At 41.7% G+C, this 23,564-nt stretch overlaps 2 protein-coding genes across 2 annotated transcripts in view; one reads left to right on the top strand and one right to left on the bottom strand.

The window, feature by feature from the left end:
- The window catches only part of LOC141794977 (protein FAM13A-like), a 17,062-nt gene extending 10,227 nt beyond the window's left edge, over positions 1-6,835 (top strand). The window contains exons 11-21 of the mRNA XM_074675664.1: positions 8-106; positions 1,325-1,523; positions 2,535-2,784; positions 2,906-3,038; positions 3,413-3,494; positions 4,001-4,236; positions 4,381-4,464; positions 4,626-4,730; positions 5,026-5,240; positions 5,363-5,464; positions 5,904-6,835. Coding sequence (XP_074531765.1) covers positions 8-106; positions 1,325-1,523; positions 2,535-2,784; positions 2,906-3,038; positions 3,413-3,494; positions 4,001-4,236; positions 4,381-4,464; positions 4,626-4,730; positions 5,026-5,240; positions 5,363-5,464; positions 5,904-6,030 — 1,632 coding nt within the window. The 3' untranslated portion in view covers positions 6,031-6,835. The remainder of the gene's footprint in view (positions 1-7; positions 107-1,324; positions 1,524-2,534; positions 2,785-2,905; positions 3,039-3,412; positions 3,495-4,000; positions 4,237-4,380; positions 4,465-4,625; positions 4,731-5,025; positions 5,241-5,362; positions 5,465-5,903) is intronic.
- Positions 5,491-23,564, bottom strand: LOC141794976 (phytanoyl-CoA hydroxylase-interacting protein-like). The gene is made up of 5 exons (XM_074675663.1): positions 22,952-23,564; positions 14,184-14,377; positions 12,295-12,469; positions 10,138-10,255; positions 5,491-8,314 (listed from the first exon to the last, which is right to left on the bottom strand). Exons 1-5 carry the CDS (start codon positions 23,055-23,057, stop codon positions 7,774-7,776), a joined length of 1,134 nt encoding a protein of 377 aa, XP_074531764.1. The 5' UTR covers positions 23,058-23,564; the 3' UTR covers positions 5,491-7,773.

The following is a 23,564-nucleotide window of genomic DNA, read 5'->3' as shown; positions in this document are numbered from 1 at the left end:
CCCTCAGGGTGGAGGAGGAGGAGGAGGAGGTGGAGGAGGAGGAGAAGGTTGTCGTGGTTCTCCTGACAGACACGATGATTGCAGAGGCAGGAACAGCAGCCATGACGTAAGTTCCCCTTCCCCGCAGCTTTTTTAGATACACAAATTAACACTTTCTTCAGGATGATGGTATCTATGACAACAGGGCTACTGATACCTCCAGTGAATGTGTGTGCTTGTGTGTCTGTGTGTTCATCCACAGACCTATATGTGTTGCTCAAGGTGTGAGCTGTCTTGACTGTGTTTTTTTTTTTTGCTTCAGTAAGAACATCCCCTCTCCTCCTCCTCCTCCTCCTCCTCTTCTTCTGTGACGCACAAAGCTGTACCTTTTTTTATGAATGAACCTCCACTGGGGTGAGACATAAAGAGCAGAGCCCTCATCTGTCGCTGATAATGGAAGAGAAAGATAAAGAGAATGATGTCAGAGTACAGAAATGTGCTGACCTTCTGGTGAGCCAAGAATATTCTTCTGCCACTCAATCACAAATCTTATGCACACATAAAGCACACTCATATCAAGGCAAACAATAGGCAACTTTATCCTTACAGTTCCATCAGACTGGCTCCTCAGACTGGTCTGACAACGTTGCCATGGAAACATGTCGTCACATACAGTCAGAATACCTCTCATCCCTTGCCCTCCCTCCCCACACACCGCACGCATCAACATGAGCGGCTTTCCCGTTGCCCACCCCTTCTTCTGTACAAGGTGAATAATCCATGTGGAGGCAGGGAGGCAGCTGAAGTGTGGGGACTGCCAGTCAGAAGGGAAAATGTGGATTTGAGGATTGTCGTGCACTCACACCGATGAAGATGTGGACCAGGCGATACTTGAAATACAGTGAAAGAGCTGATGGGATTAAAGCATGTTGTTCATTAGAGATCCCACACTGGATGCTGATACATAAACTGACTCACTGACTGAAAAAGTCAAAGGGGATTTTGTCTCACTGGATGCCTCCTGGGCTGCAGAGCTTCTAGTCAAACAGAACAGAGCACAGCTCCAGAAGAGGAAAGCCTGTTTATGCATCGTGCATGTGCCGCTTATAATATTTGGCTTTGCAACTGACTGGGAGTTTGGACGATCAAAGCTTTTCTCTTGTTTATTTTTTCAAAAGTTTCTTCCCTGAGCTTTAGCTACTACTGAAAGCAGCTTGCTTACAGGGCTGTTTCATGCTTTTTGAACAGGATTTTCTTCAGAGCAGCACAGGACACACTCCCGGAAAACACAGCCTACATCTTTGAATCTTCTCCCCCTGAGGACATGTTTTGCTTCTGTTTCCAGAGCCCTTTCTTAAAGCTGCAAGCTCTGGAGGCTGACTTGGGACTGCTGCCATCACTAGCAGACCCCCGAGCTGAGGATAATTTACCTGCTCAGGATCAGCCTCTTTCCGTTGATGATCAGGGTCTGTTTTTGACCCACAAGCTGCAACTCCATCAGCCACCACCTCAGGATCGGTACACGGTGAACTCATCACAGTCTGGTAAGACATTGTCGATGGACCAGTTTTATTCAAATTAACAGACTTTTGATGATAAATATATCTCTTTATTTATATAAAAGATGCTATAAACTATATAATGTTGCTTTTGGATATTTATTTGAGAGATTATGTTCCCACACTGCAGTTCTTTCAGATAAGGGTTCAGACTCATTGTAATGTTATATTCCTCAACTGTTTTCAGGCATGGCATCTCAGCAGAGGCTTTTATTCTCTGTTGTAAAATATAGCCAATGAGTTATGACAGCAAGTGTTGAACTGTATTGTATTCCAGAGCTGGGTGTGTCTTTTCTTTATAACAGCAAACCAAAGCTGTGATGCTGATGCTGCTGCATCAATGCACAGCTGGCTGTTACATGATGAACTAGTACATGGATTTGATAACATGTCATATTCTAACATCAAGTTACTGAAGCAGATTGATGCTTTTTGTTTTTCTTTTGAATGTTTTAATATCTTGACGTAATATATTAACATTTTTTTCAATGACACATTAAATGAAAATTTAACAGGGAAAGATATTAAAACCAAAAAGTTTTAAAAGGGAATGGTTTATGCAGTGTTAAGAATAATTTCAGTGCCCTGTGTTTATTCACGCCATATGTGTGACTACAATAATCAATTACAAATAAGCTGATTTTATGTCATAAGCTGGTAAAAAGCTTCTGTTGAAGGTGACACTCACGTGCACAGGCTGCAGCTGTTGCTAAACCATCTCCTCACTGCTGCAAGTCTTATCACTACATTTACTGTATCTCTTTAGCAGTGCTATCCAAAAACTGCAAGTTTCCCAAAAAATATTTTTAACGTAGCATTTATTATTAAGGCATGAGCCGTTTGATTGTTCTTGCCCCCTCATACCTTATTTTGTCCTACAATTAAATCTCTGTTTAGTGAAATAATAAAAAAACAAGTTATGAAGCTTGAGTGTGAAAAGAAACCATGGTTTTAAAAACTTCAGTTGGCATTTTTTTTTTCACTTCTCCCTCACAGAACACTGCCCATCACCTCAGTCATCTGAGTCCAGCCCTGTGCTCTCCACTGCCGTTCATTCTGAGGAGAACTCAGGAAGTGATACCCTGCCAAGCCCACAAGGACCCAAAATTAGTCCACTTCTCTCCCACCTAACTACGACAGACTGCCCAGTGCCCTCTCCACGCTGCCCCAACATCAATTGCAGCCTGCGCTACAACCTCGACCCGGAAACAGCTCCTTCCCCTTCACGCTCACAGCACATACGCATGTAAGACACCTGCTTCCTAGTCACTTTTAGTCCACACAATTTGAACAGTGGGTTTTCTGTCACGGTAAAGTATGCATAGTTAAAACAGTTCAAGTGATGAACTATGGGTTTCTCTCTTTAGGGTTCGCAGCAGTGTCCACACGGAGCCAGACGAGGGTTCTGTGTCCATCTCAATGCTTAACAGACACATTCACACTCTCAGGAACAGGATCAGACGATTTGAAGAGCAGTTTGAACAGGAGAAGCACTACAAGGTGAGGAGCATCTGTGACACTTTCAGGAACAGATTGGATTTTATTGTAACAGGGACTTCTTAATCAAAACTCCTTCTGGCTGCCCAAAGGTGTTTCTCTGCATGCTTGGCTGGGTTTGTGTTAGAAATGTTCTGAAATGATACTTTTGACACTTACGACAAACATTCTGTAAGAATGAATATAACTCCCTCTACTGGTGAATTGGAAAAGTTCCATTTGTTGCTGAGGGCAGGAGTGTTATGGAACAAGAATATATTGATAACTTAACAAACCCAGCCAATCCTGGTGCAAATGAAGAATAAAAGTCCAAATACTCATGCAAGAGACAGTGAACTTTCCTGTCAGTGATGTGAGTTTCTCTTTTTTTCCTCCAGCCGGCCCACAATGACAAAACGGCTCACCCTGAGGTGTCCAGATTGATGAAAGAGCTCATCAAGAGCCGCAAGCAGCTTAAAGGTCTATTATGTAACTGTGGACAAACACTCAAAAACAAAAAATGGGGGTGGTGCTTAGATCTTTCAGGTAGAAGTTCAGGTATAATTCAGCAAAATTACAGGTTAATAAGAGAATTACTCACCTTCAGAAAACTACCTTGACTATCATGACGTATCATCAGGGTAACTAACTGACACTTGATGCAGAGGAAAAATCTCCTGTGACTTTTATTATGTTGTAAATTGACTTTTATACTCCAAACATCCTTACTGTCCTGATATTTGCCTATTTTGTGAAATTGGTGCAAGTTTTATCTTTTCTGGCTTTATTCAAATATAATTTAGTTTGGTGAAGGAAAAAACAGGTTATGAAGAGGCCATGTTTGAATTTTTAAGCCAAGAATTTGTGCAAATGCTTGTTTGATTTTGACAAAACAATATCTGTGATGTAAAACCATCTAATACAAAGTTTTATCTATTGCTGAAGTTAAATCCATCCCAAACTCTTCTACTGCTCACATCTTTCAGAGCTGAAGCTGAAACAATCAGAAGAAATCAACCTGGCAGGGCAAAGGAGCTTCAACCCATCAGTTGAAACATGCAGGACCACCACAGACCACAGGGAGGCAGCACCAACAGGAACAGAGCTACAGCAACGGATCAACAACACCAATACCAAACCACACATGGAGGAAACTGTTCACCTTATAACCATCAGAATGAAGGAAAGACGGCGGGAGCTGGGTCTGCCTGATAGCGTCAAGGTTTGTAATGAAGGATTAACTAGTGAGTTTTTATGGCCTGGTTTTCTGTGCCAGGAAGAAGAATCTGTGAATTACTGACCCATGAAATGGAAAAAAACTTCATGCATTCATGCATTACAATCCTCTCTAAAATGTGTTTTGCAGGAGATGTCTCACTTTCAGATGACCATGGAGAAAACCAGCCTGCAGAAGTGTTTGCTCTACTTTGAGAGTCTACACGGACGACCAGTAAGAACTGCATGGATGACTCCCCCTTGTGTATTTTAATGTTTGGGGACTAGAACACTTTCATAATCTTCTCCTTCTCTCGCTTTTTTTGGACATTAACCCATATGACCATGCACCATAGTGGTCTATGTCTCATTTACTGTGTCTGTTTGTGTCATTAGAGCACCAAGCAGGAGCGGAATCTGATGAAACCTTTCTACGATAGATACCGACTCATCAAGCAGCTCTTGTTTTCTTCTGCTGCTGCAAAAGTCATCACAACCATTGTGAGTAAAAATCTTCTTCTATAAATTGAGCTTTGATTTAGACTCTAAAAAGTGCTTTAGAGTATGTTGTTAGAGCGATTCAATAAATCCAAGCACCTACTACCCTCTGGTGGTTAAATGTAGGAACTACACCAAACGGTTCAGAAAAACAATGCTCAAGATTTTCTTTTTTTTCTTTCTTTTAGTAATATAATTAAAATGATTTTAAAGTAACCAGTTGTCAAAGTGATTTGGTTCTAATTTTGTTAGTTTTTGATTACCAAAATGTAAACAATACCATTGTGTGTATGAACAGGAGGAAGAGGATGGTTCTGAGGAAGAGCGTCCCAAGCAGCAAAGCCCCAAACAGCAGCCCCTCTGGCTGAAATCTTCCGGGAACCTGTCTCCAGATGAGTTGCTGCATCTGCCCTCCCTAGAGACATCTGAAACACCTCTGGTATCCCCACTGGAGGAGGTAAAGGGTCTCCAGCCACAGATTATCACCATGGCAACTCTACATGAAGCCTCTAGGTACTGCTCTAGCTTCAGCATCAACAGCTCTGGAGTGTGACTTATTTTTACTGTGAAAGACATTTTTTTTTTATTTGAATCTTAAGCAACAGATCTGAAAACTTCCAACTTGCTTTTCCCAGACCAGAGTTACTGAATCACCTCAGGACAGCTCGATTAGAGAAGCGAAGGCTTCACCATGCACTCAGAGACTTTGAGGACCACTTCTACATGCAGACTGGCAGGTAAAGGTCACACACACACATAAAAAAAAAACTCGACTTTAGAATTTATTTTTTTCTCTTATTAAACTTGAACATTTGGTTTTCGACAATGCCTTGTGAAAAACGAAGAAAATAACATCCACAAAAGAAAGTCCATCGTAATGGTACGACAGTGTAATGCACACGCACTTAACGTTAATACAGCACAGAGAGCTCAGGAAAGAGACAGAGAGATAGACGTTTGCTCTGAACTGTACACATCCTTTTTTACTGTACATATTAGTCCTCCAAAGTAATACAGTAAGTTCTCGGTTACGATACACACTGTACAAAGCTATCTGATTAAGGCAACATAGGGACTATCAACCGGTTAAGGAAGCTGCTGCAGTTTGTTTGGATCTACTGAAGCCATTGACCGTTTTGTGTGCATCTTTTTTTCCCCTCCACATTTTGTTGACAGAGTTTGTCAGAAGGAGGACCGTGGCCCGATGGCGGAGGAGTACTGCCAGTATAAGAACCTCAAAGCGAAGCTCCGTCTGCTGGAGGCCCTGCTCAGTAAACAACAGGACTCAACTAAGAGCAGTTGAGTTAACTTCACAGTGGGACTTTCCTCTAACTTAACAGGACTCAGCCTTTTCTGAAACAGAAGGTTATGTCTGGTCTTGTTTCATGCCATGCTCATTATGTAGATGCCCTTTAGATGAAGGTAACTAATAGTGATCAGTGACAACTAAATGCGAGTAAACTGCGGTTTTTAAGTCCCCAAAAAAAGCACATCCCTTGTCATTCATGACCTTGTCATAAACCTGATGTAGCATATGAATTTAATGTAGCACTAGTTTATGTAAGGATAAAAAGCTGCATTAATGTGATGTTAGTAATGTATTAGTTTTTTAATATCTCTATATTTATGTATGTTATGGCACTTTGTTACTTCATTTTTTCTTGTGCCAAAATACTATTTTTTGACAAAACTGTCCATAGTTGATGTGGAAACTGCATTTTTTTCAAAGTGCTATCTTGACGAGAAAAAAAGGAGTAAGCTTAAAAGCAATTAATGCAACAATCCTGTTGTGTTTGTGCATGTCCATTTTTTAGTCCTACATTGTGCTATGATATGCATTAAGAATTTCAACCGAACCCTTTAGTGTACATGCTCACCTTAGAAAATATGTGAATGGTGGTGAACACTGGCATCGTAGTGCAAGATATTTCTGCTGTCAGATTTGTGTTAACCCCTCTATTTTTCCAGTATGAAGTCAATTCCCCCCTAAATGCAGTTGTTGACAATGTTTTTGACATTGTGCACTTCTGGTTCATATAGTTTTCTATATATAGACATATATATATATATGAGAATGTATCAATAAAAATAAATATTTTTTTCACATTTATTCTGCTAAACACAGTTTATGGTTCTACCTTCTTCCTTTCATCTGACTAACAACAAAAAAAGAGCGACTGATGCAGAAAAGTTGCCACGGTAGAGGTACTGACAGCTTTCATACTCATGCTGCACAGAAACTGCATCATGCTTTTTCTTAAAGGTTAACAAGTTTACAAATAATTCACACTCAGTCATCAGAGACTCTTGGTGAATACACATTTCAGAGGCTGTTGCATTAGCACTGCTAAGATTCCACAGCGGTTTCACTTCTTGTTTTTAATACCTTTGGTTTAAAGAAAGATGTCTCTCAATGCTGCAGCCCTATACAAGTGTAGTTCCAGTCTGTGCCACTAGTTGGAGGTAAACAAAAGTCTGAAATTGTCTACTGTAGAGTAAGAACGAAACATTTATATCTATAATGACAGTCAAAGTAATTTGAAACGAGAGAATGTTTGTCCACACAGGCTGTGGACTCCTTTTAGAGCATATCAATAATAACAAGGCAAAGATCAATACCAAAATATGAGATGACTTTTTTCAAATAAACACCGGGAAACTGAACAGAAGCAGCCCATGTTGGTTAGTACAGTTAAAGGGTTTGGTCAGTATGCCAGTGCAGATTTGAAGGATGGATGGATCTGTGTCGTTGGTGACCCAGGCTTTGTTTGCTCAGTTTCATATGTTTTTAACCCTTTAAGATGAGGAGACAACAGTGCAGGTGTCAGCGTGAGCACTTCCTCTTTTTTCCTCCACTCTTCTTTGGGAATGATGGTCTCTTTAGAGTACAGAGCGGTGTCAGAGATATGTTTGTGTGAGCCTACTAAATCTGCTGCTTCATGCATGTGTTGGTCTGCTTCATCAGTACATGTGGACTTCCTGTGTGTGTGTTCAGAGGTCAGTCACCTCTAGCCTTCCACCCTCCTCTGTTTACATTCAACTTCTTTTAGCGTCCCACACTGATGTTGCAGGTCTTGCAGCTGGGGTCCTTCTTGGCGTTTACTGTGGACAGACTCATCAGCTGGTGCCCGCTGATCTCCGCCACTGTGCCTAACGCCAGGTCCACAGGCTCCGTGTAGATCACCTCTAGGATGACGTCCTGCGCGTGGTGGAACACCAGACCCTCACCTTCTTCAGCTTGCTTGCAGGTGAGGAAACGATTGTTGGTGATGTCGAGCGCAGGGAGCCTCTGCTTACAGAACTCGTCCCCCCTGGAGCCCTTTGGCGCCAGCACCAGAATAACGTAGTGGTAGGCCGTGTACATGCAGTAGAAGTCTCCAAAGTAGAGGCTGGTGTCAGGGTTGAAGAGCACATCAGCTCCCACCTCGAAGCGTTGGCGGCCATAAGGGGAGTCCTGTGGGGGCTTGCCAGTGTTGAACTCTGTGTTGCAGCTGAAGTAAATGCCTTCCAGCTTGCCACTGATGGGTGAACCGTGGCTGCCGCTGTTGTCTTTCACTGAGGGCAGCATCCGGTTCTCTTGTGCCTCCCTGGAGTTTGGAAAAAGAAAAAGAAATCTGCTTTGAACAAGATGGAAACAAGGTTCAGCTCAGGCCAGATCAGTAACAAATCTGCTCTTTGTTTTGATCTGTGGCTTTTGTGCTTCCCCTCAGCAAATCAAAGCCATGGTTTTGTTTTGGGAATGGCAGATGGTGATGGCGTCTCTCTATCAGTTTGATTACAGTTTAATAAACTGTGTCACAGACAGTGAAACACATGGGAGAAACTGATGAAATGTGCCATAGCCTCATAACCCAATAAACACAGTGAACTCTCTGAATGAAATACAACGTAATCTAGTTTCACTGTTTCTGGAGCTGTGATTGAATTAACCTAATCCACTTTGTATCACTCACACCCAAATATTTATTCACCTCAGTCACAAACTGCTGGAGATTAAAATCCCACATGAACATTCAAAGCAATGGGAGCCTCTGTGGCAGCTACACACCACCCCTCAGAGTAAACCTGAGCTCTAAAGTTCCAGTTACAACATGTAATTACACAGATAGCAGTCCTGAGGTTGTCATTATACCCATAATTGATGCTTTGTTACGGCCATTAAGTAGTTATTCAGCTCCCACCACAGGTCAGAGACAGAGGCTTAATCAAGTGGTCGTGTCAGTACTGTTTTCCTCCACATGATGGCGCAGTTTAACAGAAACACCTTCATTTCACTGTATCAGATGTAGCCCAGCAGCAGAAGTCTACTCACATGACGTCATGCTGCAAAGCTTTGGTGGAAAAGTGCTCTCAAGCTGTGGCTTTAGTAAGAAACTGTGCTTTCTGAGGCAGAGAGCATAGACAGGAGATAAGGGGACAGGGACTAAATAAAAGGAGTCACATGAACCCAGACGGAATCCACTAAAGAATCTGACTGCACAAAAAGCTGCTCCACGGATATTTCTTGTCTCCTCTATCTGTCACACTCTCCTAAAGCATCAAACAGACTTGCACAGCTTTTGCTGCCACAAGCATTTTCCTTTTCTTTTCACTCTCCTTGACAACTGTTTGCTCTCCTCCAGCAGGGTTGCTAACTTTAGCACTTTGTAAAGAAACTACATGGCAGAGAGTCAAATGATCTTTTGTTAAAGTCTGGTATATGTGTTCTGAGGACAGGACAGCTGGAGCAGATCTGGGATTCTTTGCATTGGCAGGAGGCTGAGCTGGACATGTAGTTTGGAACAAATTATATTAATATGTACAGCGGCAGCCTCCTCCTGAGTCCCCCTTTTTTGGCTTTGGGCTGATTGTTTGCAGATAAAATCATCTCCAAATTACATTCTCAGAATTCTTTCTGCAGAGTGAAAAGTGATGAAGTGGTGTACAAAAGTTCTTCCCTGAGTTTTAGACTGATGGAAGCAATTTCTGTCATTTTTGTTGATTTAAATGTGGAACAATCAGCCTCCTAGCATTGTTGACAGAGCTCTTAATGGACACTTGATGTTTCTGAACCAAAGATTAAAGATCATTTTAACTCGGAGTAACAAAGACGGACCAAGTTCACTGAGTTAAATGAAACTTTAAAAAAAAACAAAAAAAAAAAACAACAACTTTGAATTCCCAAAAAGTATGATTTTTTTGTGCTAGCACTATCAGAAGAAAGGGGAAAAAAGAAAAAGTGAAAGTGAAATAAAGCAACATACACACTCATTAAATTACAGCCAAATACAGCTCTCACATATAATTTCATGTTGGGTTTGGTCATATTGAAGTCTCCACATAATTAATAACCAAACAAAAGATGAGAACAAACGTTAAGCTACAGGAGAACATTACTCTGTTTTGGTAATAACCAGAACTGACTGCCTACCTGGCCTGGTCAAAGTACTCTTTATTCTGGTTCCTGTAGAAGACAGAGAAGCGCAGCATCCGCCCAGCAATGACCTCTGCCTTTTCCAGCAGCTGGTTTAGATGCACTGTGGAATAATCTGCAAACACATAAACACATAACTGTGAAAATTAATGTCTTGTTATTCTGAGGAATCTGAAACTACTCTAAAATGTAATTTGAAATTCAGGCTTTGAGCACTGTGACAGGGATGTTACATGACCTAAATGTGTTGACTCATTGTGTCCTGAGATCCATCTGTCTTAAACGTCTTTTTATTTATGACTTGAAATGACTTGGCTCTGAATTAAAAAAAAAGCCTCAAAGTATTTCTTTTAAGTACTGTAATACAGTCTGATCTTACTCACCACTGTGTGAGCAGGTCTGCCAGATGGGTGTGGATTTTATCCAAAGCATAAGTTTTATGTGGATCGAGGCTCCCTCCCTCATTGGTTTTCTCTAAAAGCACTTCAACACTGAGCAGGACAGTTTGGGGAAATTCCCTGCTTTTTCATGCACAGACATAGTATCTCAGACAGAAATGAAAGATGACATGGTGTTTATGTGGATAGTTGGGATTTGGACATTTTTGACAGCAAACATAAGGCTGCTATTATTAATGGAAAGCAAAGGCTGCTTTGAACGTTTCCAGTATTATGTCTGCAGAGCTGGAAGCTGCAGTTTCAGGACCATAACTCAGGAGCTCTGTCTCTCTGACTTGTGTTGTTGTGATAGTAAGAGTTGTACTACTTCTGGCATCCATTGCTTTTAAGCGTCATATTTCCAGAGACACTGTAAGACAGGGGTGTCTTACCTTTGTTTTTTTTTTCACAGAGGGCTACATCTGAGCTTGTGAAAGTAGCTTTAAACTGTCACTAAATGGTGTGAGACATACTTTTGCCATCATTACAGACTCAAGGACAATGTTCCCCATTTAAGGGCAATATGGGGGAAATACATTGGGATTTCTTTTGAGGCAGGGTTTATCATGATTGTTTATTCACAACATTTAAGACTACTCTGACCTGCAAACAACTTTTCTGCATGGTTTTAATCTACTCTTGTGTCCCTTTTTTTGAGCTCTTGATGTTTATGAATCACATTGTCACATCATGGTTCAAACATTTATATGACCACATCAGCTGTTAGAGTTCTTGAGTTCCTGCAGAATGTGTCATAATTTATACATGTAAGATGGAAGCAGAGGGCTGTAGGACGATGGACCTTGAGCCATGTTTTGCTTCCATAAAAAGTTGGTCAAGAGTGTCTTTGTGGTTGGGTTTGCAAAAAGAAAGAAGGGAAATTGATGTTTCAAAGAGCAGTTTTAGACATAAAAGCTGTTCAGCTGCTGTGGAAATATCACTGCTAAATGTCATGAAGCATCTTGCTCTTAAAATAAGGAGCTTAATTTTCACAGAGTACGACATCAGAAGGCTACAGGAGGCCACAAGCGGCAGGGTAGTGACTGGCAAAATGTGACCCATTGATGGAGCATTTTTAATGTGTCACTGTAAAAGGATTTAGAGAAAACAGAACACTGGGAACATCAAAACAAACCCTAATAAGGTTCTGAGTAAAGATGGACAGACTGCTTTGAAATTGAGGACATAAAGTGGCTAAACTGGACATCATACCTGTTTACATGTTAATACTCTGACCATAGATGCTTGTTGTGCATTTTTGGATCACTCTCTTTCACTACATCTTAGTCCCATACTCTCTGCCCTTGCCTTTCCTCTCCTGCTTGTCATCACGTTTCCAGCTCCACCCCCCACGAAACAAAACCAACCAATAAATTACCCTCCAGTCTCCTGCCATCATCTCCTCAGCCTGCTCCCCTCCCCCACTCAAAGCCTCCAGCCAGCTACATTGAACTTGCTGACCCCTGCATGAGAAAATATACAGCAGTACTCCTCACTCCTTTTTCCCCGATCATCTCTTCCTTCATCTCCTCATCCACTTGGTATAAATTAGCCTTCTTTTAATATTCTCCCTGAAGCTGTGTGGTATCCTCAACTTTCATTATATTCCTCTGAAGCACTGAACGAGTGGACTGTTTGTCCAGCAGAAATCAAAAGCAATACCAAAATCCCCACATGCTGAAGTGTAGGCCCTCCCTGCATGTTGAACATTACTCACCGGCAGTGCAGAACTCAACAATCTCGCTCCACTCAGAGATGGCGTAGTCCCCGTCGGTCTGTTTTGATGCAGTTTGGACGGCCACGGTGTACTCAGTGCGGGGACTCAGGAACCAGTGGCCCCTCACCGTCATGGGAAGGGGCACTGCTTTAGCCACCAGTTTGGTGGGAACATCCTAAGAGAAAGGGGAGAAGACGGAATGAGTCAGAAATGTACTCCACCTGACATTTGCAGATGCATGCTTCACACATGCATGTTTACATTCCATACGCAGCATGAGGCAGACTTCAGTCCTTCCACCTGTGGCTGCCCTTTTGATATGTACATACAGTTTTTTCTTCACTATTCACCCCCCTCCAAGCCTTACTGGGCCTTAGCAGCTCATTGATTGGACCAGGAGCCCCTGCCTAGCAACAGAGTCAGCCCATTAATCCACTGTTGCTGCACACCAAAATCAAAATACAAGCACGAGGTCACCCCGCAATAACAGAGCCAAAAGAGAGGAAACACTCAGCCAAGCATCACCCGGGAAGTGGATGTAGGAGGGAAAGAAGGAGGCTGATGAAACAAGCCTGTAAGATTACCAAAACAGATCATGGACTGTTTCTGAAGGAGTGAAACATTCTCTCTGCTGCTGCTGCTGCTGCTGCTGGAGCAATAACTCTCAAGCAGAGAGAGCCATGTGAGGGATATTAGTCTGTTTGAACTTGACGCGACAGCTTACTGTGCAGTCTTTGAAAACAAGAAAACACAAATCTTTCTGCCTCATGCTTAAAAAGAAAGGTTATATTCAAGTGGATCGCTGTGTCATGTTTGAGCTTTTAATCAATTAGGCCTTGAACATCAGGATTGTGACAATGAATAGATTTCAAATATTGCTGGATTGATATGGCTATGAGGGGAGAGACTCAACAGTTAGTCCATAAAAGTTAAATATTTATGTATTGTTATTATGTGATCATACAGTTATATTGTGGTCACAAATCAATTTACAGAAGAAAAACTATAACTTAGCCTGTAAGCCACTCAAACTCAATGGTGTGCACAAGGGGCCCTCGTGGCCCAGTTGTTGAAAAACATGCGCTAAGTGCTTGCTTAGGTACCAAAACGCTTGCTTAAGTGCCCTCCTGGTTGGCAAAACACACAATGCTGTCCTCTTAGCTGGTTATTGGAAATAAAATGCTCGCTTGGGTGTCAAAACGTATGCTAAAGTGCCCTTGAAAACAAAAAGACCATAGAGCCCTCTTCAGTGGCAAGGAACCTCTGTATGTGCCTTTTTTTCTTGTCACCCCTGCCCTTAAAAAAGTCTATGTATCCCACTGCGTAAACCCAAAAGTGTTCAGCCCAGTTCAAGTCAGATTCTATGTTGACTTTTCCCTCCACATCTTTTCTTTAGTTGCTTCCTGTTTGGAACTCAGGGAATTAAATTAAAAGAAAACTAACAGTTCACAGTAGCTGTTGAATTTGATTGTTAATAAAAGCAATATGAGATTGCTTTAAGAAGACGCTACTTGTGCATGTAAAATTATACTGTCTGCACTGTTTGGATAATGGTTAGATAGTTTAAGAGTATATTCAAAAGGTGTTATCTGAATGAGTGAACAAACAAGAAAAAGATTTTAATTAAAACCAAAAAGACTTGTTTTCAACTGAAGTACAAAATCACTTCTATGGGTTCTTTAAGGTCATTATGTTCATTCACTTCAGTTTAATTTGTGTAACACAGTCTGACTCACAAAAACACAAACCTCTCATTTCTGACACATTGATTCTCTATTTATAAAACGCAGCATATTGAATTCAGTGTGAATACAACATCAGGCTTTTCAGTGAGTCATCCCTCTGCATAGTGTCACCTCAGTTTGCATCCACGCTGATTCAAGCATTACCTTGTGTTTGAACTTATTGGAGTTCTTGTTTTCCTTCTTGTTCAGGTCAATGAAGTAGTGCGTGATGCGATCCTTGCTGCGCGCCTCCATGTCCCAGCAGATCTTGAAGGAGTCGCAGGTGATGTTGCTGATCTTGATGTTCTGGGGGACAGGGAGCTCCTCCTCAGAGAGACTGCCATCCTGGGATTTGCTCCCTGTGAGCAGGCAAAAAGAAAATGTTGATATGTTAAAGACAAAACAGGACAAAACTTTCCAGCCTACCAAGTTTGAATCATATGGTTTGAATTTAGTGTAGCAATCCTTTATGAGTGCACATTCTTTTTGACAGAAAACCTTTTTTCAATCTTTGCTGCGGCAGTGAGATTATTTTGAGACACTGACAGGTAACTGTTGCTCTAAGACCTTTATAAGTAAATATCCACCTTTTAAATCCACATAAAGCATATATTCAGTGGTCAGAATCTCTTTTTCTCTTTCTTATGAAGCGTTCTCACTCCTGCAGTTTCTCGGTAATTATTCCACAGAAATCACTTACAGTAGTGTATCCACCCTATCACACACTTGCACAAGGCACTGCCTGTGTCGCTGACTACCATATATGTTGCCATGGAAACACATCAGCCCCTCAACACGCACACACACACCTAACTGTTTTCCAGAACATATGCAGCACTAAATATTTCAGATGCTTCTTATAGACCATCCTCTCTTCTCTGCAGTGATGGATCCATTTCTGATCAAAGTAAGGAAAAAACCCTTTTGCATGAATGCTCATGCTCATGCAGAGGTTACAGAGAAATCACTAGTGAAGGTACAGAGAAATGTTGCTTTTTTTATTCTGCAGATCGGATCGATTTAAATATTTAAAGTGAATTTAAGGTAAAAACCCTTTCACATTGTTAAGATCCTCTGCATTAGCTTGGTCCTTGTAAGAGCATTGCATCAAAGGCAAACATCCCAACATGCACACTGAGGCCACTGAAATGTCAAAACACAGTTGAATGAGGGCTTTGTAGAATTAGGGTGAATATCGACTTTGCATCACGCTCTGAGACGCCCACTTGGCACAGCAACAATGTGTTTTCTGTGCACGCTCTGGGGTCCAAACACGAGAGTGAGTAAAACACAAGAATGCAGAATTCGGGAGCAATGCTAAACATGACTGGACTCTGTGGAGGGGAAACAAAAGCAGGAGCAGCGGAGCATGGAACAACCATCTCCACTCATCAGCTAAGAGAGGGGGCGACATGAAAGAATAATCCCATAATTGGGCTGTGTGGACTCTCCTGTCTCGCCTCCACACACCACTCCAACTGTGGAGCGTTCGTAAATTGAATCACTTTAGGAAATAACGAGAAGGTAATTCATTCGATGTGTAGCTTTCACTCAAATCACTGTGAAGCCTCATTCTCAAATCATAACTAAAGACTGCCAGATAACATCCACCAGAGATGTCCTTTACCTCTACAACTGGACTGGACTAGACCCCCTGCTTACTTTTGTCCTTATAACCTCCGCCTAATTACAAGCAGCTGATTAACAAAAATAATCATCTTTAACCAAAAGACCCCTGCTGCTTCATGCAACAGGGGGTCTATATATCCTTAGTGTGGTGGAAAGCCTTCCAGTCATAATTAGAGAAAAAATTTGCGGAAAAAAAGTAATAAATCTTCTCACTACAGTAAATAGTTAAGGACAATGTAGAAAGACATATGGATTATAGAATAAATTCAATGCAGGATGGCCTGCAAGCATGTATTCCTATCTGTCATGAACATTCCAGATACAAGGGGAAGAATTACTCCGATGAAAATCTGACATTTCAATTAGCATCAGTGCAGTTGTAGCTATTCTTAATTTTAATTGATAATATCTAAAATTAGACATTAGATATTGAGCAATTTTTCTTTCATAAAGCTGGCAAAGGTAGTGTCATTTGTTCAGTCCTGGTTACCTGGGCAACCCCTGGCTCCATCCTTGGTCAATGCATGAAAGTTGGCAAATTTATGTTACAAGAGCCTTGAAGAAAAGCTAGGTTGGTTTATTTCTGTAATAGAAGTGTATTTTCTTGTTTTAATTTGTGCTAAAAAGGTGATTGACAGCTCTGTTGGCAAATGTGGTTTTCAGTGAGTTGAGTGTGTAATTTTTGATTGGTGCAGGTATTATGACCAGCTAGATTGCTTCTGCATATGCTTCTGTTCCACCAGCACAATACATCAGCAACCGCTGAGGCTGTATTTTGGCTTTGCACCTCACTATGGGAGGAAGTGGACATATGTTGACTGTTGTCATAAACAGTTAATGATTTGAGTGGGCCATATTGATTTCCTATGACACAAAAACGTTTCCTGTTGCTGCTGTTGGTCCAGATTTGAAGTCTGTCTCATTCTACTGAGCTGCTATATTTGTGTCAGTCTGAGAGGGTCAGACAAAACATGATGGAGCAGACCTTGGTCAGTTAATGCTCCACTAAGTCAGCACAGCACAGTGTTGTCAGCACTGTGGCCTCCACCAGCCGAGACTGTATGTTGCTGACCTTTACTGAACATAAGCAGAATACAAAGAGGCCTGATGTCATCCTTTGACATCTGCTTTAGGAAAAGATTAAAAATAGCCAAGGATGTTTCTTTTTAAAAGCCTTGCTGAAGAGTTCTCAGCAAAACGCTGAGTAATCCAGGCCTTTGAGAGCAGACAGTACAAGTGCATTTCAAATGTTAATATTGTAGCAGATGTTATCTGAGGTATTACCTCTCCTAAGAGGCTCAAATATCTCTTTAATTTGGGGGATTGTACAACATACCAGATCTTGAGGAGCTAAAGTAGAAAACAACCCTTTTGTGACTTGTTCCAGAAACTACTTCAGAAAAGCATCACTGTAAACATCAGCCAAAACCAAACACCAAACATGTTAAACCTGCTTACTAAGTTTCTTTGTTGTGCCTGAAGTAGCTTTCCCACTGCTGCTTAAACAATTAATGTCAACACAACAAGTACCCTGGCAGCAGACCCCATGCAGGTCTCATCCCTCCCAGCTCCCTGATACTCCACACTGCTGATTTAGCTCCTGTTTACTCTAATGCTCTCCTAATTAACCTGCAAATGGAGGCATTACACCCACAAAGTGAAGCTTTCCAAATGCAGTCGAATAATGCTGATGCAACACGATTAAGACTTTGCAGTCAGGCTATAAGTGATGTTATCACACGCGGAAAAGACGCTGTGAAGGCTGCAGTTTATGGAAAAAACAAAAATAAAATGCGATGAGATACAAAAACGTTGAGCAAACTGGTTTAAAAGATGAGATTATTAAAATGCCAACACATTAAAAAAGGATGATAAATACAAAACACCACACAAAATTGATTTGCCATTTCCAAAATCAGAATCTCAATACATTTATTTGTACAAGGCAGGCCTGCCTCGAGGTAAATGCAGAGGCTTTGTGAGAGCCGGAGCTAAGCTGTGTTACGAATCCTCGGGGACTGTGAGAGTGCAGGATGAAAGATAGAAGAGCGAGAGCCAAAGCAGGCTGAAGGTCAGGCGTTACAGGAGAGAGTTAAACCTTTTTATGAACACATGCAGGAGGCCCAAACCCTCAGCCAAACTTAAATTTAGATGACAGTACCACGGCTCAGCTCTTGCTGCTTCCCTCCTGCACTTGGGGGCTGATGCTGGAGCAAATACTCATTTCGTTGAGTCATTATAACTTGTCTCGCAATTTATGTCACTGTATTATAATGTGCAGGTGTAAGCTGGGAGATTTTTTGTCTCATCATGACCAAGCAAAACAAGAGTCAACCTCTGAGCTGCTACTTTTGGGCTCAGTAACAAGCATTACTCATGATGTAAACACATATACAGGGATTCAGAATGACATAAATTGGCTCTACACAAGCTCAAACTGAGCACCAAAATAAAGGGCACAGATATCTGCATTATAGAAAAACCATTAAAATGACAGAGAGCCTCCTCCGTGCATAAGCCTATCAAACGAGTCTCATTGGCTATTACCCTTTATACAGCGTGCAGTCAAATGCCACAGTGTGGGTAGCAATAGATGCAGAAGGATCAATACAAATCTTGTTAACATGCATGCATAGGACCATCCTAATGGCGCTTTGTGGTAGGATTTGTTCCAGTCACACCTGGGCTCGATACGGTAAATCACTTGTAAGCTGAGAGGAAAGTTATTTGATTTCCATTCAGGCCATTTAATAAGCCTAAAATGATGTAAATGGACTCTCTGGTTGGTGTTAGGTGATAAAAGTGTCCACCATGTGAGGCCAGTTAAACATCCACGCTTCTCACTTTGAAAACAAGTCAACTTTCAGTAAAGGTTAGCTAAAAACCAGTTTGCCAAGTATCGTTGGCAGGTGCGTAAGGTGAGGAGAGAATTGGCAGATGATAGTAGCTCTGATAGTTTTTGACTGCACAAGTGGGCACTTGGTTCAGACAGACAAGCCTCCTACTGTTTATGTTGCAGTGCTCCCTGTAAAACTGAACTGTAGACATGAGCAGTGCTGCACTCACAAGACATCGGTGCTCACAGGCTTTGAAAAGCACGTCTTTTGTTCCTCTCAATGCACAGGCCAGACCAAGACTCGGAAAATAAATAATGCTTCCTTCCATCAGGGTTACACAGTCTGTGTTCCATCTTTAGGATGTCAATACTCCCCTGAGCTGACAAAGACCCAGTAGAGATGCTTTAATAACACAATCTTTCATGGTGAAGTGGACTCTTTGGCTCAGAATCGACCCACTGCTCCTTTCTTTCAGATTAATCTAAATAAAGAAGTCCTGGGGCATCACAATACTGTTTTTATCATTTCTTTTAAAGACCAGAGTGACTCATTGTTGCTCATTTGCAGAGAACTTGAATTCCCAAACAACAGGTTGCTGTATGTTCTTCAGTCTTATATTTCCAAGCACAAACAGCCCATGTAAAGAAAACAGTAAACTGTATTTTCAATTTCAAGTTAGTCACTTTCAAAAAGTTCTGTGTCAAATCACAACCAGTTACAAGTGAAGACATTAAGCTTGCTGATAAGCAACTGTGTAACACATACCTTACCTCTTGCCAGCACAGTCATGGCACACAACTGCTCTCATTGAACTCAGGCCAAACTGAAATGCCAGCTTACTCAGACTGTGTGAACGTTATACGTGAGGCTTTCTGTTGTTGTGGAGAACAGATTGGGTCTACAGCCTTGCAAGCAGCTGTGTTTTGAGATTGATGCTAAGTCCATCATGGCAACACCATAGAGTCAAAATACCAATATTTATCAATATAACACTCAGTTCTGTTCACTTCCTCAGTGCAGCACAGGGGTGGCCAACCTGTGGCTCATGAGCCACACATGTGGCTTTTTGCCTTTCAGTGTGCAGCTCTTCGATCCATCCCTAAAAATACATATATAGATCTATTTATTGTTATGAGTAGTGGTGTGCTGATCAAGCTAAAATGTCGATATATTGATGCCTACATTGGGATCAGTACAATGTTGTGCTAGCAGCTTTGTGAGATGTACTTGGGCATAGCTAAATGCTACTATTAGCATGCTAACTGCACTCTATAAGAATCTTTTCATGTTGATTTTTCGGCAGACAGCTTTTCTCCTGTTACCTCTATGTTAAGCATGCCAGCTTTATTTTTACTTATTCAATTTAATGGAAAAGTACAAAAATTAGATTACAAAAAGTTACAAAAACTGAAAAAAATTCAAGAAATCATCATGAGACTTTGTTTAGTATGTTAGCTCGTTGCAGAAAACTAAGCTTCTGACATACATTTCAAAGGTAGTTTAAAAATATTTGAGGAAACGTCTTGTAGTCAGTATTTTATCATCTATTTAAGGATCATTGTATACATCTTGGCATACTAACACTGATAATTAGCAGTAAACACAACAAAACTGAGACCCTTGCTATCAATATGACCAAGTGCCAAACAAGAGTCAGTGAGCATCTCAGTAAGGTCTTGTCCAGGAGCCATGATTAACTGAGCTAACCATAATAATGATCTTAATAATAATTGGTAACAGCCTATATTCTAGTCTGAGTAGTGATGGCAAAAGAGGAAATACCATCCAGATAAGATCTTTTTTTACCCAATAGGTCTATAGCTGATGAGAACAACACTGAGGGAGCTTTTCTTGTATCTGACAGTCAGCTATAATGGTAAGGCACCTTTAGATCATGGTTTCCTGTATTTCTGTGCATCAGTCCTTCCAAGGCGCACACTTCCAGACTGAGCTGTCACAGCTAGAACAGCAGTATTTCCAGCAGAGATTTTAGACACACTTCTTACTTCCATCCATCATGCAACTTAATTAAACCAGCTGCAACGGTACAAAGGCCTTGCACTGCACATAGCATGTATTTCATTACACCCCGTTAATGCACATTATCTGGGGATACCAAAATGGTGGTCCCCAGTCAGCTTTGCAGAGGCTGAGCAAATTTGGCAGCAGTTCTCTGTGTTGTCAGACCTGCACACACAAGTGACACAGACCTCTTATTCACAGGACCCCATTCTTTAATCTTCCCATTACTCATCGCTCTGAGCAAACACTCATTCATGTCACAACCCCAGCATTCACCACACTACACCATTAAGGCTGTTACACTCCCTTGAACACAGGGGGCACACAGAAACAACTGGTATTTCACCACTTCTTTGTGTACTGAAATGCTCAAATAGTCCTCAGTCTGTGTGTGTGTGTGTGTGTGTGTGTGTGTGTGTGTGTGTGTGTGTGTGTGTGTGTGTGTGTGTGTGTGTGTGTGTGTGTGTGTGTGTGTGTGTGTGTGTGTGTGTGTGTGTGTGTGTGTGTGTGTATGACAGAGAGCTTTTTCCCACAGACATTTGTAGGCTGCATGCATCCCCATTTGCTGGGTCAGCATAGGCACATAAGCCTCTCATGCTGGCAATTAAATATTAATGGATATGAGAGTTAAATTTAGAAGACTGTGGTGCTGAAATGAATATGGTCCTTGGAAAAACTTGCGTAACAATAAATCATTTGACTTCTGAGAACAATGTTGGTGCTCAGAATTCTGCAAAGGGTTTAGCAAGAAAATTATGAATTTGAAAGTTTTTTTCTTTGGAGTTAACGTCAACATCAAAAGTCTCCTCAGTTTTTATACACACATTTTGTGATGAGTTCCTGTATGCTAATGGATAAATGACATATTTGATGGTATACTTATATACATGATAATGTAAGTCGATCTATCTATAGCACAGGGATTATCTGAGGTTACAAATCCAGAGACTATTGTACAGCCTATTTATTCTCATTATCTACACAAAGGCATGCATTGTAACTGTTTCTCCATAAACAGAGTATGTGGGTGTCTCAAGGACACAGAAGCACTATTTACACTGGTTTAACGACATCAACTTCCTCAATAGAGAAGTGACTGTTGTGCTGCAAGGATCAGACTTATCAAAATAAAAGCTCTCCAGTAAAGCAGCGGTAAAGGAAGCACAGAGCTGGCACAGGGTCCATTAGAGAGAGACCAGCCCCAGTCGATGCACCCATTATTAAAATTACAGCTTTAGAATCTGGCCAGCAGAGCACTAAGAGGGTATAAGCTGCGCCCTGCTGTATTACATTATGAGGAGCAGCAGCACTGGCAGATGAAAATGAGGGAGTGTGCTACAATGGCTGCACTGTGATCACGTGCAGGGGGGTCTTTTGGGGCCTCAATGAAGACACACCATGGATTTATAGGAGTCAATCTAAATATAGATAATAAAAAAAAAATCTGTGAAGAGAGTCACATTAAATCCACTCAGCTATGAAACACGTTTGACCCTGTGGATGTGGATTAGTATAAAAATGTAATTAAAAGGGAGTTCTTGGAAAGATGCACCTGGACTCAGATGTGAAATTGGTAGTGTGTAATTGCACTGATGGGTGTGTAGGGCTGCACTGCCTGTGCACACACGTGGGTGCAGCCATGTTTGAGGCTCTCACTCTCTCCTGATGATGACTTGCTTTTTTCCCTCCCAACCAATAAATTCTCATTAGAGTAGCCTTTTAATGCAGAATCTGCTTATCTTTAATCAAACTGAAATATAAGCCAATTAATGACTCCTGGTGTATGATTTAATTCATGACATTTCTTTTTCTAATTTTTTGATAGTAGTATCCGGAAAACTTTTGATTTTGTAAAACTCAACCTTTGACAGCATGGATGCAGCTAAATAACTTGATGGATCAAAAATTCAACGCAGGGGGAGAGTTTCTTGAGTTTCAGATCGGCTATAACATAAAGAATGTTAATTTGCAAACATACAATTGCGCAGGATGTTATGCTCTGTAAGCAAATACATTGATTAAGGCAACTCCCTTTGATAAAGCAATGGAGCAGCGGTTATAGGCGGGGTGGCTGCCGGTCTCTGTCCATGTCTGTGGTGCTGAAGTGCAGGCAATTAATTCACAAATAATGTTTCCTTGCTTGTGCATGCTCATTTTGCAGGAATAAGCGTTTATCTTTTGTGGGCAGCTCAGTTATGTATGAACTTAACCCGGTGCCATGAGAAGACACTCTAATATTCCACACACGCACAAGCGCATCCATCTATTAGGAACTGGCAGAACAAGCGGCCCATACTCCCTTCAACAGACAATACGGGTACAGCATGCAGTCAAATCCACTGGCACAACAGACGGGGTGCGTTTCTGTAGCTTTTAACACATTAAGGCGGGTAGCGCATTGATAACGTCTTTATCCAAATGAAAAGCAGGTAAACCCCCTCTTACCATCTCGTTCACATAATTGTATGGCGTCCAGGCTGAGGTCCTTGATCATGCCCTCGCAGGGACTTAATGGACTGGTAATGTTGTGCGCAAACCCTGGTACATCCATCTCTGCAGAAAAGTCTGGATGGTGCTACTGGTTAATTGCTGTCACTCGTCAGATATTGTCCACGGGGTTTGCGCAACAGCAGGCTTAACGTCCGCGCTCAAGGAAGGAAGGAGGAAAGAAGGAGTAAGAGAGAGACCGGTTTCCAGTCAGTCAGTCAGTCAGTCCCACAGCTCGGTCCGCCGCTCACAGCTCTCCTCTCCTCTCTGTCTCCTGGGTGGTGCGGCTAGTGGCGCGTCAGCAGTATCGTCACGGGCGCGAGCAGCACAGCCAGCCGCCAGTTCGGTTTTGCAACGTGATGCATTCTGCAGAGATGCGTAGAAATGTAGCAACCTCAAAGATATCGGTCTGGGCCTTTATCTTGTTTCACGCGCCCATGCGCCTTCAGAGCCACAAGTGTGCTCGTGCGCATCTGTGTGCGTGTGCGCGTGTGTCACTTGTGCGTTATTCCGCCGCGGGACGCTTGAACATGAATGGTTCAGCGGATTAGAGCTGAGACGTTCTGCAAAT

Source organism: Halichoeres trimaculatus, unplaced genomic scaffold, assembly GCF_033239565.1.
Source record: "Halichoeres trimaculatus isolate MK-OKI-2021-1 unplaced genomic scaffold, fHalTri1.1 fHalTri1_scaffold_8, whole genome shotgun sequence".
Lineage (NCBI taxonomy): Eukaryota > Metazoa > Chordata > Actinopteri > Labriformes > Labridae > Halichoeres > Halichoeres trimaculatus.
The sequence above is the reverse complement of the archived record's forward strand: the minus strand, read 5'-3'. Positions and strand labels throughout refer to the sequence as shown.